We start from the raw sequence: 16,705 nt of genomic DNA, 5'->3' as shown, positions 1-16,705 counted from the left end.
AAATTATTGTTTAGGAAGTTCAGGGCCCTTCCTTTCAGCCACTGCATGCTGTTGTCATCATGTAGTTAGCATCTTACTTGACAAAAAGATAATTGGAACTACATATTTTGTTTTGTAAATCTCCTTTTTTGACAAAATTGTAGTCTACCTCATTACTTGTCAGGTCAATGTAAACAAGTGCTGAGTGTCTGTTTGGGTGTATGTGTCTGCTAGAGTGTCTATGTGTGAATCCTTATGTGTGAGTGTGTGTGTTTCAGTGTATGAGTGTGTCTGTGTTTTTCTGTATTTCTGTGTTACTACCTACTTTACAACATTTCCAAGTTTGACTACACTTAAGAATAAAGTGCATATACGTTTTAGTCACTTGGTCAAACATTGCACCTGTCAGGGGGGGGCTGATCAATGGTTAAGTCAGGGGCCCCAAAATTTCTAGTGGCGGCCCTGTCAACAAATCCCTTTTTGATTATACAGTTGACAACATTGGATGGGATCAGACTGATGTACTGCAAAAAAAGTTCTCATCTGTAAAAGTCACAAGTTGGCTAAAAGAGGCTGTACCTTGTATGGGTACCATCCCATCAGGGAAGCTATTAAGCTCTGCCTGTCCCCGGTTGCGCACTCCTCTTGTCTAGTTTCTATAAACTTGGTTTTGTAGAAAATGTCTTGTGTCATTTTATGTCTGTATTTTGTAGCTTGTATTGCTTACAACTAGCAAAACCTGAGGCCCAGCATACAATGTTATCAATATGTATTTTTCTTTTTCAGGCGCAGCAAATGACTGTACAGGCCATGGCAATTCAGCAGCAAATGGCCATGAATCCTTCTGCTGAAGCCCCAAAAAACAGCAATGTAAATACTGGTGTCCAGACCCCTCCTAGCCGCTCCAGCTCTCACCGAGTGACCCCTGGAGTAGCGCCAATGCCAAGAACAGGACGGCCATTCCAGGTAAAAATAACTGAAAATATAAAAATATTTGACATATCCGATTTTGCTTATTCAATTCACCATGCATTATTCTCAATATCATACCCATTAAGGGCTAGATTACGAGTGGAGCACTATTTTGCTCTCTTGCTCGTACATGAAGTTTGCTAGTTGGAGGCTTTTTGCATGCGTCGGGTTGCACTCGTATTACAAGTTGAAAGTAAAAAGTTTGCACGTGAAACCCGACGTGCGCAAAAAGATAGACTTTGTAAAGACGCAATTGCGTTAACGTATTCCCCAATAGATTTCAATGGAGTGAGAAAATCGTAAAAAGAAAAACAACCATACTCACACGCAAACCCAGTTGCGTATATTTAAGTGCCCTAAACCCGACATGAATTATTATATTTATATTATATTTCTCTCTATATATATATATATTTATTTATTTTTTTCTCTGTGAAGGGGCATAGTGTGCTAAAAGAGTATGCGCCCTGAGTGGCACCCTAAAATGAACAGGCACGGAAGTTTTTCTTGCTTTTGTTCTGTCTCAGCTGAGTGCATCTCTCTCTCTTTTTATATTTATGCAAATTGCTCTTGGGTCTCCCTAAGAGTAAAAGGGGAAACCAGACGTGGACTCCTTGCACACATGCCCTTAGAGAGATGCGACTCAGCCTTCTGTGGGCCTCGTCAGTGAGGTGCAAACGATCGTCTGGGGTTGTTGTTTCTCTTGTTCAGAGAAGAATTGCCTGGTATTTCGGTGCTGGACTGTCATTGGGCAGGGTCAGACTGATATGCTACAGGATATTTTTTCTCTGTGAAGGGGCATAGTGTGCTAAAAGAGTATGCACCCTGAGTGGCACCCTAAAATGAACTGGCACGGAAGTTTTTCTAGCTTTTGTTCTGTCTCAGCTGAGTGCATCTCTCTCTTTTTATATTTATGCAAATTGCTCTTGGGTCTCCCTAAGAGTAAAAGGGGAAACCAGACGTGGACTCCTTGCACACATGCCCTTAGAGAGATGCGACTGCACCTCACTGACGAGGCCCACAGAAGGCCGAAACGATCGTCTGGGGTTGTTGTTTCTCTTGTTCAGAGAAGAATTGCCTGGTATTTCGGTGCTGGACTGTCATTGGGCAGGGTCAGACTGATATGCTACAGGATATTTTTTCTCAGTGAAGGGGCATAGTGTGCTAAAAGAGTATGCACCCTGAGTGGCACCCTAAAATGAACAGGCATGGAAGTTTTTCTAGCTTTTGTTCTGTCTCAGTTGAGTGCATCTCTCTCTCTTTTTATTTCTATATATATATCGAAATATACCTTTACCTGTATATTCCTAAAGTCATGGACGTACAATTGAATCAAGCTAGCATGATTGCGCATGCACCTTCCACAAGCCACTACTTCCACCCTAGAGAAGATGGTTCACTACTGCGCAGCCACTCCAAACAAGCAGTAAAATTGTTCTGCAAAAAAAATCACATTTAATGGAACTATTAAAATTGTATTGAATTTACACAGGAAAAAAAAATTAAAGGTAGACAGAAGAAACTAGGCATGGTCCAAATTTTTTTATTCTGCATTTGTGTCACAGAATAATTTTGTTTTGATGTTGAATGTAATTTGACAATATCTTTTGTTACTCCATTTATTATTTTAAATGTGCATTTATTCACTTCATATGATTTTTTTTTTTTCCAACAAGCTTTATTGGTATAAAATAAAAATGATACAATACATTATTTTCAATTCAAAGACAGTAAGGATCCAGTTACATTATAAGATGGTGATTCATATAGGTAACAACTGACCTATTGTCTTTTAAATGGGATAAAGTCCAGTAAGCTTGTGGGTTTTTCTTTTTTTTCTTTTTTCAAAACAGGTTAACTATAGAAACATCATAACTTCAGTATGTATCATAGCTTCGGATTGTATCTAAATTAGCAGTAATATCAGTTTGAGCTGCAATTTAGCGGCTCTTCACTATAAACTAGTACAAATAATATATATCTTAAGGTCTAGCGAGGTACATTTTGTGGTAAGATTTGTGATTGGTGAGGAAGGTTGTTTGTTGCATGAATGTATGTCTCCCAGTAAAGAATCATAGCGCAGTAAAAATCTAATCTATCAGTTTTTTGGTAATGGTATTTCTCCAAAGACAGGAGAAAAGTTACATTCTGTCTCCAGTTTTCCTTTGTGGGAATCGATTGTTGTTTCCATAACCTTGGTTTGCGCTGCTGAGCATGATGTATAGTAGTGTTGACTTGTACTTGCACTTAATCACAGGTGGCTTGTTAAACAGTAGGGTTAAAGGGCTATATGGGATCTTGTGTGAAAGGACAGATTGGATTTCTTTGTGTATATTTTGCCAGAAAGGTTGTAATATGGGACAATCCCACCATATGTGGTATAGTGTACCAATCTGTTTGCAAGCTCTCCAGCATGATGGGTCCGATTGTTTATAAATTTTGGCTAATCTGCTGGGGTTGAGATACCATCGCCCCAGCAGCTTCATGTTGGTCTCTGTTATACTCATTGAGGAAGGTGATTTACTCATTTGCTGAAAGATTGTGTTCCAAGTCTCAGGCGGAATACTGAAACCTAGTTCTGATTCCCAGATCTTAGTATATGAGGGGAGTGTTCTAGAATGTGTGTCTATTAAGATTTTATATATTGCCTAGAGTGTTCAAACCATCTATGAAAGTATGGGATATGCTTATCTACTAATGATGCCTTTGTTAATAATGCCCCTTGCTCCAGTACAGAATGGCATGGTAAGCCTGTTGTAATACTGTACAGGTTGTTTGTCCATATGTGTTGGTGAGAGGGAAATTCCCTATTATGTAACAGGGGAGTGAGTGGTGAAGGGATTGTAGAGATACTGTTCCGAACCCCAGTTAGAGTGTCCCAAGTCGCCAAAGTATCCCTGATTAATGTAGGAGTGTATGTAAGAGTGGCCCTGTATTGTTTACGTGTCCAGCAAACAGCCTAAGCTTTTTGTGTCAGTCAAGTCGTGTTCTAATTTTACCCATTCTTTGCTTTGTGCACTTTTACACCAGTCCACAATTCTAATTAATTGTGCCGCTTGTTTATAAAAGTCAAGGTTAGGAACTGCGAGTCCCCCTCTATTCCGATTTCTATACAGCGTGGATTTAGCTATTCTGTGCACTTCATATGATTTTTAAATTATAAAAGTGAAAAGCCTTAAACTGTTGCACCTGAAAGCTTTAGACGCCCTTATAAGGCATGACGTAGCTACTGTAGTTAGAAACATTGTTGCGGGTTAGGGGAGGGATTCCCGGGTATTACATACCGGTTATAAGCCTGGCATCCATCTTTTTCTGCTTCTTTCCTGATGGCTCTTCTGGCTTTCTCTTCCTCCCATCCCTGCCAGATATGTTGATATGTTAGTCTCCCTAAGGGCGATGGGGGAAACCAGACGAGGACTCCTTGCCCAATGTGCTTAGAGGGATATGGCTGCACCTCTCTGACAAGTCCCATAGAAGGCCGAAACAATCATCTGTTGTTGCCGTTTCCCTTGTAGAGAGAAGAATCGCCTGGTATTTCGGGGCTAGACAGACCTTGTTAGGCGGGATCAAACTGATATACTTCAGGAAAGTCTTCCTCTGTGAAAAGCAAAATTGGGCAAAAATAAGATTCTCCCAAGTGGTAACCAGACCATAGAACAAGCCATTCAGCTGTTGTTCGTTCCTGGCAGACTGCTTCTCTTTCTGTTTGAATGTTGGTATGTTAATTGTTACTGCTTGTTTGGAGTGGTGGCACAGTAGTGAACCATCTTCTCTAGGATTGACGTAGTGGCTTGTGGCAGGGGCATGCACAATCACGCTAGCTTGATTCAATTGTAAAAATACAAACAAAAAGACCCAATGGTGTAGTTTCTTTGGATAGAGCAAATACAATATAGAAAGAAATGTACTCACAAATTAGCAAGCACTTGAAAAGTGATAACTACATATGCTGGACTGTTGGAAGCCGACCAGCTGACTTTAAAACTAGGAGAGGGATGATATTAAAAATATATAAAACACATAAAAGTATATCCCACTCACAACACGTTTTGCGGTTTTACAATTTCTTTCATGTAATTAGCAAGAGTCCATGAGCTAGTGACGTATGGGATATACATTCCTACCAGGAGGGGCAAAGTTTCCCAAACCTTAAAATGCCTATAAATACACCCCTCACCACACCCACAAATCAGTTTTACAAACTTTGCCTCCTATGGAGGTGGTGAAGTAAGTTTGTGCTAGATTCTACGTTGATATGCGCTCCGCAGCAGGTTGGAGCCCGGTTTTCCTCTCAGCGTGCAGTGAATGTCAGAGGGATGTGAGGAGAGTATTGCCTATTTGAATGCAATGATTTCCTTCTACGGGGTCTATTTCATAGGTTCTCTGTTATCGGTCGTAGAGATTCATCTCTTACCTCCCTTTTCAGATCGACGATATACTCTTATATATATATACCATTACCTCTGCTGATTCTCGTTTCAGTACTGGTTTGGCTATCTGCTATATGTAGATGAGTGTCCTGGGGTAAGTAAGTCTTATTTTCTGTGACACTCTAAGCTATGGTTGGGCACTTTTTTATAAAGTTCTAAATATATGTATTCAAACATTTATTTGCCTTGACTCAGGATGTTCAACATTCCTTATTTTCAGACAGTCAGTTTCATATTTGGGATAATGCATTTGAATCAATCATTTTTTCTTACCTTTAAAAATTTGACTTTTCCTGTGGGCTGTTAGGCTCGCGGGGGCTGAAAATGCTTCATTTTATTGCGTCACTCTTGGCGCTGACTTTTTTGGCGCAAAAATTTTTCTGTTTCCGGCATCATACGTGTCGCCGGAAGTTGCGTCATTTTTTGACGTTCTTTTGCGCCAAAAGTGTCGGCGTTCCGGATGTGGCGTCATTTTTGGCGCCAAAAGCATTTAGGCGCCAAATAATGTGGGCGTCATTTTTTGCGCTAAAAAATATGGGCGTCATTTTTGTCTCCACATTATTTAAGTCTCTTTATTTATTTGCTTCTGGTTACTAGAAGCTTGTTCACTGGCATTTTTTCCCATTCCTGAAACTGTCATTTAAGGAATTTGATCTATTTTGCTTTATATGTTGTTTTTTTCTATTACATATTGCAAGATGTTCCACGTTGCAACTGAGTCAGAAGATACTTCAGGAAAATCGCTGCCCGGTGCTGGAGCTACCAAAGCTAAGTGTATCTGATATAAACTTTTGGTATCTGTTCCTCCAGCTGTTGTTTGTATTGAATGTCATGACAAACTTGTTAATGCAGATAAAATTTCCTTTAGTACTATTACATTACCTGTTGCTGTTTCGTCAACATCTAATACTCAGAGTGTTCCTGATAACATAAGAGGTTTTATTTCTAAATCCATTAAGAAGGCTATGTCTGTTATTTTTCCTTCTAGTATACATAAAAGTCTTTTAAAACTTCTCTTTTTTCAGATGAATTTTTAAAATGAACATCATCATTCTGATACTGATAATGGTTCTTCTGGTTCAGAGGTTTCTGTCTCAGAGGTTGATGCTGATAAATCTTCATATTTGTTCAAGATGGAATTATTTGTTCTTTACTTAAAGAAGTATTAATTGCATTAGAAATTGAGGATTCTGGTCCTCTTGATACTAAATCTAAAACGTTTAAATAAGGTTTCTAAATCTCCTGTAGTTATTCCAGAAGTGTTTCCTGTCCCTGGTGCTATTTCTGAAGTAATTTCCAGGGAGTGGAATATTTTGGGTAATTCATTTACTCCTTCTTAAAACGTTTTTAAGCAATTATATCCTGTGCCATCTGACAGATTAGAGTTTTGGGACAAAATCCCTAAGATTAATGGGGCTGTCTCTACTCCTGCTAAAGATCCTTTAGATAGGAAAATTGAATCCTTTCTAAGAAAAGCTTACTTGTGTTCAGGTAATCGTCTTAGACCTGCTATATCCTTAGCGGATGTTACTGCAGCTTCAACTTTTTTGGTTAGAAGCTTTAGCGCAACAAATAACAGATCATAATTATCATTTGCATTTCTATAACATGCTAATTATTTTATTTGTGATGCCATCTTTTGATATCATTAGAGTTGATGTCAGGTATATGTCTCTAGCTATTTTAGCTAGAAGAGCTTTATGGCTTAAAACTTGGAATGCTGATATGTCTTCTAAGTCATCTTTGCTATCCCTTTCTTTCCAGGGTAATAAATTATTCGATTATCAGTTGGATTCTTTTATCTCAACTGTTACTGGAGAGAAGGGAATTTTTTTACCACAGGATAAAAAATCTAAAGGTGAATTTAGGTCTAATAATCGTTTTCGTTCCTTTCATCACAACAAGGAACAATAGCCTGATCCTTCATCCTCAGGAGCAGTATCAGTTTGGTAACCTTCTCCAGTTTGGAATATATCCAAGCCTTATAGAAACCCAAGCCAGCTCCTAGGTCCACATGAAGGTGCGGCCCTCATTCCAGCTCAGCTGGTACGGGGCAGATTATGTTTTTTTCAAAGAAATTTGGATCAATTCCGTTCACAATCTCTGTTTTTCAGAACATTGTTTCAGAAGGGTACAGAATTGGCTTCATGTTAAGGCCTCCTGCAAGAGATTTTTTTCTTTCCAGTGTCCCAGTAAACCCAGCAAAGGCTCATGCATTTCTGAAATGTGTTTCAGATCTAGAGTTGGCTGGAGTAATTATGCCAGTTCCAGTTCTGGAACATGGGGCTGGGGTTTTATTTAATCTCTTTATTGTACCAAAGAAGGTCAAATCCTTCAGACCACTTCCGGATCTGTCAATATTGAATCATTATGTAAGGATACCAACATTCAAGATGGTAACTGTAAGGACTATCCTGCCTTTTGTTCATCAAGGGCATTATATGTCTGCATTAGATTTACAGGATGCATATCTGCATATTCTGATTCATCCAGATCACTATCAGTTTCTGAGATTCTCTTTTCTAGACAAGCATTACCAGTTTGTGGCTCTACCGTTTGGCCTAGCATCAGCTCCAAGCATTTTTACAAAGGTTCTCGGTGCCCTTCTGTCTGTATTCAGAGAACAGGGTATTGGTATTTCCTTATTTGGTCGATATCTTGGTACTTGCTCAGTCTTCACATTTAGCAGAATCTCATACGAATCGACTTGTGTTGTTTCTTCAAGATCATGGTTGAAGGATCAATTTACCAAAAAGTTCATTGATTCCTCAGACAAGGGTAACCGCTTTAGGTTTCCATATAGATTCGGTGTCCATGTCTCTGTCTTTTTCGGACAAGAGACGTCTAACATTGATATCAGCTTGTCAAAACCTTCAGTCACAATCATTCCTTTTGGTTGCCTTATGCATGGAAGTTTTAGGTCTTATGTCTGCTTTGCTCATTTTCACATGCGACCTTTTGCTCATTTTCTCCTTTGCTCATTTTCACATGCGACCTTTCCAGCTCTGTATGCTGAACCAATAGTGCTGGGATTACACAAAGATATCTCAATCAATATCTTTAAAACCGATTGTACGACACTCTCTGACGTGGTGGACAGATCACCATCGTTTAATTCAGGGGGCTTCTTTTTTTCTTCCGACCTGGACTGTATTTTCAACAGATGCAAGTCTTACAGGTTGGGGAGCTGTATGGGGATCTCTGACGGCACAAGGAGTTTGGGAATCTCAGGAGGTGAGATTACCAATCAATATTTTGGAACTCCGTGCAATTTTCAGAGCTCTTCAGTCTTGGCCTCTTCTGAAGAGAGAATCGTTCATTTGTTTTCAGACAGATAATGTCACAACTGTGGCATACATCAATCATCAAGGAGGGACTCACAGTCCTCTGGCTATGAAGAAGTGTCTCGGATTCTGGTTTAGGCGGAATCCAGCTCCTGTCTAATTTCTGCGGTTCATATCCCAGGTATAGACAATTGGGAAGCGGATTATCTCAGCCGCCAAACGTTACATCCGGGCGAATGGTCTCTTCACCCAGAGGTATTTCTTCAGATTGTTCAAATGTGGGAACTTCCAGAAATAGATCTGATGGTGTCTCATCTAAACAAGAAACTTCCCAGGTATCTGTCCAGATCCCGGGATCCTCAGGCGGAGGCAGTGGATACATTATCACTTCCTTGGAAGTATCATCCTGCCTATATCTTTCCGCCTCTAGTTCTTCTTCCAAGAGTAATCTCCAAGATTCTGAAGGAATGCTCGTTTGTTCTGCTGGTAGCCCCGGCATGGCCTCACAGGTTTTGGTATGCGGATCTTGTCCGGATGGCCTCTTGCCAACCGTGGACTCTTCCGTTAAGACCAGACCTTCTGTCACAAGGTCCTTTTTTCCATCAGGATCTCAATCCTTAAATTTAAAGGTATGGAGATTGAACGCTTGATTCTTGGTCAAAGAGGTTTCTCTCACTCTGTGATTAATATTATGTTACAGGCTCGTAAATCTGTATCTAGAGAGATATATTATAGAGTCTGGAAGACTTATATTTCTTGGTGTCTTTCTCATCTTTTTTCTTAGCATTCTTTTAGAATACCGAGAATTTTACAGTTTCTTCAGGATGGTTTAGATAAGGGTTTGTCCGCAAGTTCCTTGAAAGGACAAATCTCTGCTCTTTCTGTTCTTTTTCTCAGAAAGATTGCTAGTCTTCCTGATATTCATTGTTTTGTACAAGCTTTGGTTCGTATAAAACCTGTTAAGTCAATTTCTCCTCCTTGGAGTGTGAATTTGGTTCTGGGGGCTCTTCAAGCTCCTCCTTTTGAACCCATGCATTCTTTGGACAATTAAATTACTTTCTTGGAAAGTTTTGTTCCTTTTAGCGATCTCTTCTGCCAGAAGAGTTTCTGAATTATCTGCTCTTTCTTGTGAGTCTCCTTTTCTGATTTTTCATCAGGATAAGGCGGTGTTGCGAACTTCTTTTCAATTTTTACCTAAGGTTGTGAATTCCAACAACATTAGTAGAGAAATTGTGGTTCCTTCATTATGTCCTAATCCTAAGAATTCTAAGGAGAAATCGTTTCTTTGGATGTTGTTAGAGCTTTGAAATATTATGTTGAAGCTACTAAGTCTTTCCGAAAGACTTCTAGTCTATTTGTCATCTTTTCCGGTTCTAGAAAAGGTTAGAAAGCTTCTGCCATTTCTTTGGCATCTTGGTTGAAATCTTTTAATTCATCATGCCTATGTCGAGTCAGGTAAAACTCTGCCTCATAGGATTACAGCTCATTCTACTAGGTCAGTTTCTACTTCCTGGGCGTTTAGGAATGAAGCTTCGGTTGATCAGCTTTGCAAAGCAGCAACTTGGTCCTCTTTGCATTCTTTTACTAAATTCTACCATTTTTGATGTGTTTTCTTCTTCTGAAGCAGTTTTTGGTAGAAAAGTACTTCAGGCAGCGGTTTCAATTTGAATCTTCTGCTTATGTTTTTATTAAACTTTATTTTGGGTGTGGATTATTTTCAGCAGGAATTGGCTGTCTTTATTTTATCCCTCCCTCTCTAGTGACTCTTGCGTGGAAAGATCCACATCTTGGGTAGTCATTATCCCATACGTCACTAGCTCATGGACTCTTGCTAATTACATGAAAGAAAACATAATTTATGTAAGAACTTACCTGATAAATTCATTTCTTTCATATTAGCAAGAGTCCATGAGGCCCACCCTTTTTGTGGTGGTTATGATTTTTTTGTATAAAGCACACTTATTCCAATTCCTTATTTTATATGCTTTCGCACTTTTTTCTTATCACCCCACTTCTTGGCTATTCGTTAAACTGATTTGTGGGTGTGGTGAGGGGTGTATTTATAGGCATTTTAAGGTTTGGGAAACTTTGCCCCTCCTGGTAGGAATGTATATCCCATACGTCACTAGCTCATGGACTCTTGCTAATATGAAAGAAATGAATTTATCAAGTTCTTACATAAATTATGTTTTCATCAGGTGAGCTTATATAATATCCACAATCTGGCCTCTAGTTATCAACGTGTCTACTTACCTGCCATCGCCGGCCCCAATACGCCCGCCTTATCTCGCCTACCATCGCCGCCGCGGACCTGAAAAATCTCGCCAAAGTTATCAATAAAGCCGCGCACCAAGTACGGGGCGATGAGCAGCGGACTGTGATAGTTATCACTCATCCGATGTCGCTGCTCTTCGGCTTTTTTACAGCTTTATTGACAAGCTGTCACTAAGCACCCACACTAACTATACTGTTCTACCCCCTATACCGGCGCCCCCCGAGCCCCCCGCAACTAAATAAAGTTATTAACCCCTAAACCGCTGCTCCTAGACCCCGCCGCAACTCTTATAAATGTATTAACCCCTAAACCGCCGCTCCCGGAGCCCACCGCCAGTCTAATAAACTGATTAACCCCTAAACCGCCGCTCACGGACCCCGCCGCCACCTACATAATACCTATTAACCCCTATCCTGCCCCCCCTATACCGCCGCCACCTATAATAAATTTATTAACCCCTATCCTGCCGATCCCGTACCCCGCCGCAACTAAATAAATTGTTTAACCCCTAAACCGCCGCTCCCGGACCCCGCCGCCACCTATATTAAACGTATTAACCCCTAATCTCCCCCCCCACACCGTCGCCACCTATAATCTTCCCCCCCCCCACACTGTCGCAATCTAAATATTATAACTCTTATTAACTAAATTAATCCTATTTAAAAATAAATACTTACCTTTAAAATAAACCCTAATATAGCTACAATATAAATAATAATTATATTGTAGCTATTTTAGGATTTATTTTTATTTTACAGGCAAATTTCAATTTATTTTAACTATTAAATAGTTAATAACTATTTAATAGCTACCTAGTTAAAATAAAGACAAATTTACCTGTAAAATAAAAACTAAGCTAAGTTACAATTACACCTAACACTACACTATCATTAAATTAATTATTCCTATTTAAAACGAAATACTTACCTGTAAAATAAACCCTAAGATAGCTACAATGTAATTAATAATTACATTGTAGCTATTTTAGGATTTATATTTATTTTACAGGTAACTTTGTATTTATTTTAGCTAGTTAGAATAGTTATCGAATAGTTATTAACTATTTAATAACTACCTAGCTAAAAGAAATACGGCTAGATTTAGAGTTTTGTCGGTAAGGACCCGCGTAGCTAACGCCGGCTTTTTTCTCGCCGCACCATAAAAATAACTCTGGTATTGAGAGTCCACAGAAAGGCTGCGTTAGGCTCCAAAAAAGGAGCGTAGAGCATATTTAACGCAGCTTCAACTCTCGATACCAGAGTTGCTTACGGACGCGGCCAGCCTCAAAAACGTGCTCGTGCACGATTCCCCCATAGGAAACAATGGTGCTGTTTGAGCTGAAAAAAAACCTAACACCTGCAAAAAAGCCGCGTTCAGCTCCTAACGCAGCCCCATTGTTTCCTATGGGGAAACACTTCCTACGTCTGCACCTAACACTCTAACATGTACCCCGAGTCTAAACACCCCTAACCTTACACTTATTAACCCCTATTCTGCCGCCCCCGCTATCGCTGACCCCTGCATATTATTATTAACCCCTAATCTGCCGCTCCGTAAACCGCTGCTACTTACATTATCCCTATGTACCCCTAATCTGCTGCCACTAACACCGCCGACCCCTATATTATATTTATTAACCCCTAATCTGCCCCCCACAACGTCGCCTCCACCTGCCTACACTTATTAACCCCTAATCTGCCGAGCGGACCGCACCGCTACTATAATAAAGTTATTAACCCCTAATCCGCCTCACTAACCCTATAATAAATAGTATTAACCCCTAATCTGCCCTCCCTAACATCGCCGACACCTAACTTCAATTATTAACCCCTAATCTGCCGACCGGAGCTCACCGCTATTCTAATAAATGTATTAAAATATTTAGTTAATAAACAAATCTGATATATTAAAAAATTTTATTTGATGAACAATTCCAAAATGATAATTAATATTCAAGATTAAAACAATAATTGATATTCAATATCTAAAACAATACACATTCACTCCCAACTATAGTTGCTCTTTCAGCCGTTCACACACTCAAAACAGATAGACAAAGACTGGAGGATAATCTTTCACCGCGTACTGTGTAAGTACTGAAGAGCGGTAACAGAACCAGGACTAGAGGTCTTCCTACACCTCGTAATAGACTTGCGCAAGTCTGATTCACCTGGAGGTTCCGGAAACCAGGTGACGTAGGAGTCTTGGAAGCCGCCGGCATGCGGTCGATTGTTTGCAGCAGAGCGGCTGAAATACAAGTGGAGTAACGGTAAGAAGGCGGATAGCCTTAAAACATACAGGATCGTAACGGAGATCTCCGTAAAGTATTGAAGTCTTACGGACTACTCTTTTGCAAACTGAATACAGCGCCGGTGAAAAAAGACCGACGGCTGTTGTCACTTGGGATAATCAGTTTTTAAAGAGACTAAGACCTGGCACTTTACCTTGCTGTAGCGGACCTGTCAAAAATTATACTGTGCACAAACTTTTATCATAAAATCTTTTATCAGGAACAGACAATATTACCTTTTAATCCTTTTTGGAAATATATTGCACCTTCTGGTTTTGATACGAATTCAAGCTTGCATTTATATTGTTTTTATATTGTTTTTATATAATTATCTAGACTGTAATTGTTTTAGGGAGTGTGTGAACGGCTGAAAGAGCAACTATAGTTGGGAGTGAATGTGTATTGTTTTAGATATTGAATATCAATTATTGTTTTAATCTTGAATATTAATTATCATTTTGGAATTGTTCATCAAATAAAAATTTTTAATATATCAGATTTGTTTATTAACTAAATATTTTAATATAACTAAAACGGTAGTAGATTGGATATTATTCCCCAAAGTCTGATCTATTCTCTACAGAGGGAATTACAATTGTTTTGCATATCTACTGAATCTCCTGCTTTAAACGCCCACTATTTATAAATCTGTTATTTAAATTGTTACTATCCAGGAAGGGGATAGTTTTACAGTGAGGCTTTGGAGATTAGATTCAGCGCTTCACCCACACTACTGTTTTAAATTAATAAATGTATTAACCCCTAAAGCTAAGTCTAACCCTAACACTAACACCCCCCTAAGTTAAATATAATTTTAATCTAACGAAATTAATTAACTCTTATTAAATAAATTATTCCTATTTAAAGCTAAATACTTACCTGTAAAATAAATCCTAACCTAAGTTACAATTAAACCTAACACTACACTATCATTAAATTATTATTATTAAATTCTATTGGCTGATCGGAACAGCCAATAGAATGCAAGCTCAATCTGATTGGCTGATTGGATCAGCCAATCCGATTGAACTTCAATCTGATTGGCTGATTTAATCAGCCAATCAGATATTTCCTACCTTAATTCCGATTGGCTGATAGAATCCTATCAGCCAATCGGAATTCGAGGGACGCCATCTTGGATGACGTCACTTAAAGGAACCGTCATTCGTCGTTCAGTCGTCGGTGGAAGAAGATGGCTCCGCATCGGCTCGTCTGAAGATGGCTCCGCACCGGATGGATGAAGATTGAAGACGCCACCTGGATGATGACTTAAATTGGATGGAAGACTTCTTCAGCACCCCTTGGATGAAGACTTCGGCCGCTGCGGATCTCCTCTTCTGTTCCATCGGTGGTCGGCTGGCTGAAGACGGCTAAAGGTAGGATGATCTTCAGGGGCGTAGTGTTAGGTTTATTTAAGGGTGGTTTGGGTTAAATTAGGGGTATGTGGGTGGTGGGTTTTAATGTTGGGGGGTTGTATTTTTTTTTTACAGGCAAAAGATCTGAATTCTTTGGGGCATGCCCCGCAAAAGACCCTTTTAAGGGCTGGTAAGGTAATAGAGCTGTTAACTATTTAATGTAGAATAGGGTAGGGCATTTTTTTATTTTGGGGGGCTTTGTTATTTTATTAGGGGGCTTAGATTAGATGTAAGTAGCTTAAAATTGTTGTAATATTTTTTAAATGTTTGTAACATTTTTTTTATTTTTTGTAACTTAGTTTTTTTATTTTTTGTACTTTAGTTAGTTTATTTAATTGTATTTAATTGTAGTTATTTGTAGGTAATTTATTTAATTAATTTAATGATAGTGTAGTGTTAGGTTTAATTGTAACTTAGGTTAGGATTTATTTTACAGGTAATTTTGTATTTCTTTTAGCTAGGTAGTTATTAAATAGTTAATAACTATTTGATAACTATTCTAACTAGCTAAAATAAATACAAAGTTACCTGTAAAATAAATATAAATCCTAAAATAGCTACAATGTAATTATTAATTACATTGTAGCTATCTTAGGGTTTATTTTATAGGTAAGTATTTAGTTTTAAATAGGAATAATTAATTTAATTATAGTGTAGTGTTAGGTGTAATTGTAACTTAGGTTAGTTTTTATTTTACAGGTAAATTTCTCTTTATTTTAACTAGGTAGCTATTAAATAGTTATTAACTATTTAATAGCTATTGTACCTAGTTAAAATAAATTGAAATTTGCCTGTAAAATAAAAATAAATCCTAAAATAGCTACAATATAATTATTATTTATATTGTAGCTATATTAGGGTTTATTTTAAAGGTAAGTATTTATTTTTAAATAGGATTAATTTAGTTAATAAGAGTTATAATATTTAGATGTATTTAATTAATATATAAGTTAGGGGGGTGTTAGGGTTAGGGTTAGACTTAGGTTTAGGGGTTAATAATTTTATAGTTGCAGCAGTGTAGGGGGGGCAGGATAGGGGTTAATAAATTTATTATAGGTGGCGACGGTGTAGGGGGGGCAGATTAGGGGTTAATACGTTTAATATAGGTGGCGGTGGGGTCCGGGAGCGACGGTTTAGGGGTTAAACAATTTATTTAGTTGCGGCGGGGTACGGGATCGGCAGGATAGGGGTTAATAAATTTATTATAGGTGGCGACGGTGTAGGAGGGCAGATTAGTGGTTAATACATTTAATATAGGTGGCGGCGGGGTCTAGGAGCGTGGCGGTTTAGGGGTTAATATGTTTATTAGAGTGGCGGTGGGCTCCGGGAGCAGCGGTTTAGGGGGTAATAAATGTATTTAGTTGCGACAGTGTAGGGGGGGACAGATTAGGGGTGTTTAGACTCGGGGTACATGTTAGGGTGTTAGGTGCAGACATTTCCCATAGGAATCAATGGGATGTCAGGCAGCAGCGAACATGAACTTTCGCTATGGTCAGACTCCCATTGATTCCTATGGGATCCGCCGCCTCCAGGGCGGTGGATTGAAAACCAGGTACGCTAGGCCGGAAAAGTGCTGAGCGTACCTGCTAGTTTTTTGATAACTAGCAAAAGTTGTCAGATTGTGCCGAACTTGTATGCAGAACATCTGGAGTGACGTAAGAATCTATCTGTGTCGGACTGAGTCCGGCGGATCGAAGCTTACGTCACTAAATTCTACTTTTGCCGGTGTGTAGGGCTTGAGAACTAAGGCGAATCAGCCTCGCCACAAATACGCTGCGAAATTCCAGCGTATTTGAGGTTGACGGCTTGATAACTAGGGGCCATTGACTCTTAAATATCTCTCTTCTGCATCTCAAAAGCCTTAATACGCATGCGTGATGACTCATACTACATCACCTTGACATATCCAATATAAAAATTGACTGTCTATGTGACTTCACAAGGAAATTCCCTAGCCCACACATGTTTATTGTGACTCATGTAATTATGCCTCTTATAACACAATAATAGCAAGTTACAAATCATTAAAATCAATACCCATATTACACTTTTTGCTGGAA

The 16,705-nt window shown here is 39.0% G+C and overlaps 1 protein-coding gene across 1 annotated transcript in view; it reads left to right on the top strand.

Annotated features, from left to right (window-relative positions):
• The window catches only part of MYO15A (myosin XVA), a 628,913-nt gene that overhangs the window by 355,555 nt on the left and 256,653 nt on the right, over window positions 1–16,705 (top strand). Inside the window, 1 exon segment of the mRNA XM_053694925.1 lies at window positions 766–945. Coding sequence (XP_053550900.1) covers window positions 766–945 — 180 coding nt within the window.

This window comes from Bombina bombina, chromosome 11 (assembly GCF_027579735.1).
Source record: "Bombina bombina isolate aBomBom1 chromosome 11, aBomBom1.pri, whole genome shotgun sequence".
Classification (NCBI taxonomy): Eukaryota; Metazoa; Chordata; class Amphibia; order Anura; family Bombinatoridae; genus Bombina; species Bombina bombina.
The sequence above is the reverse complement of the archived record's forward strand: the minus strand, read 5'-3'. Positions and strand labels throughout refer to the sequence as shown.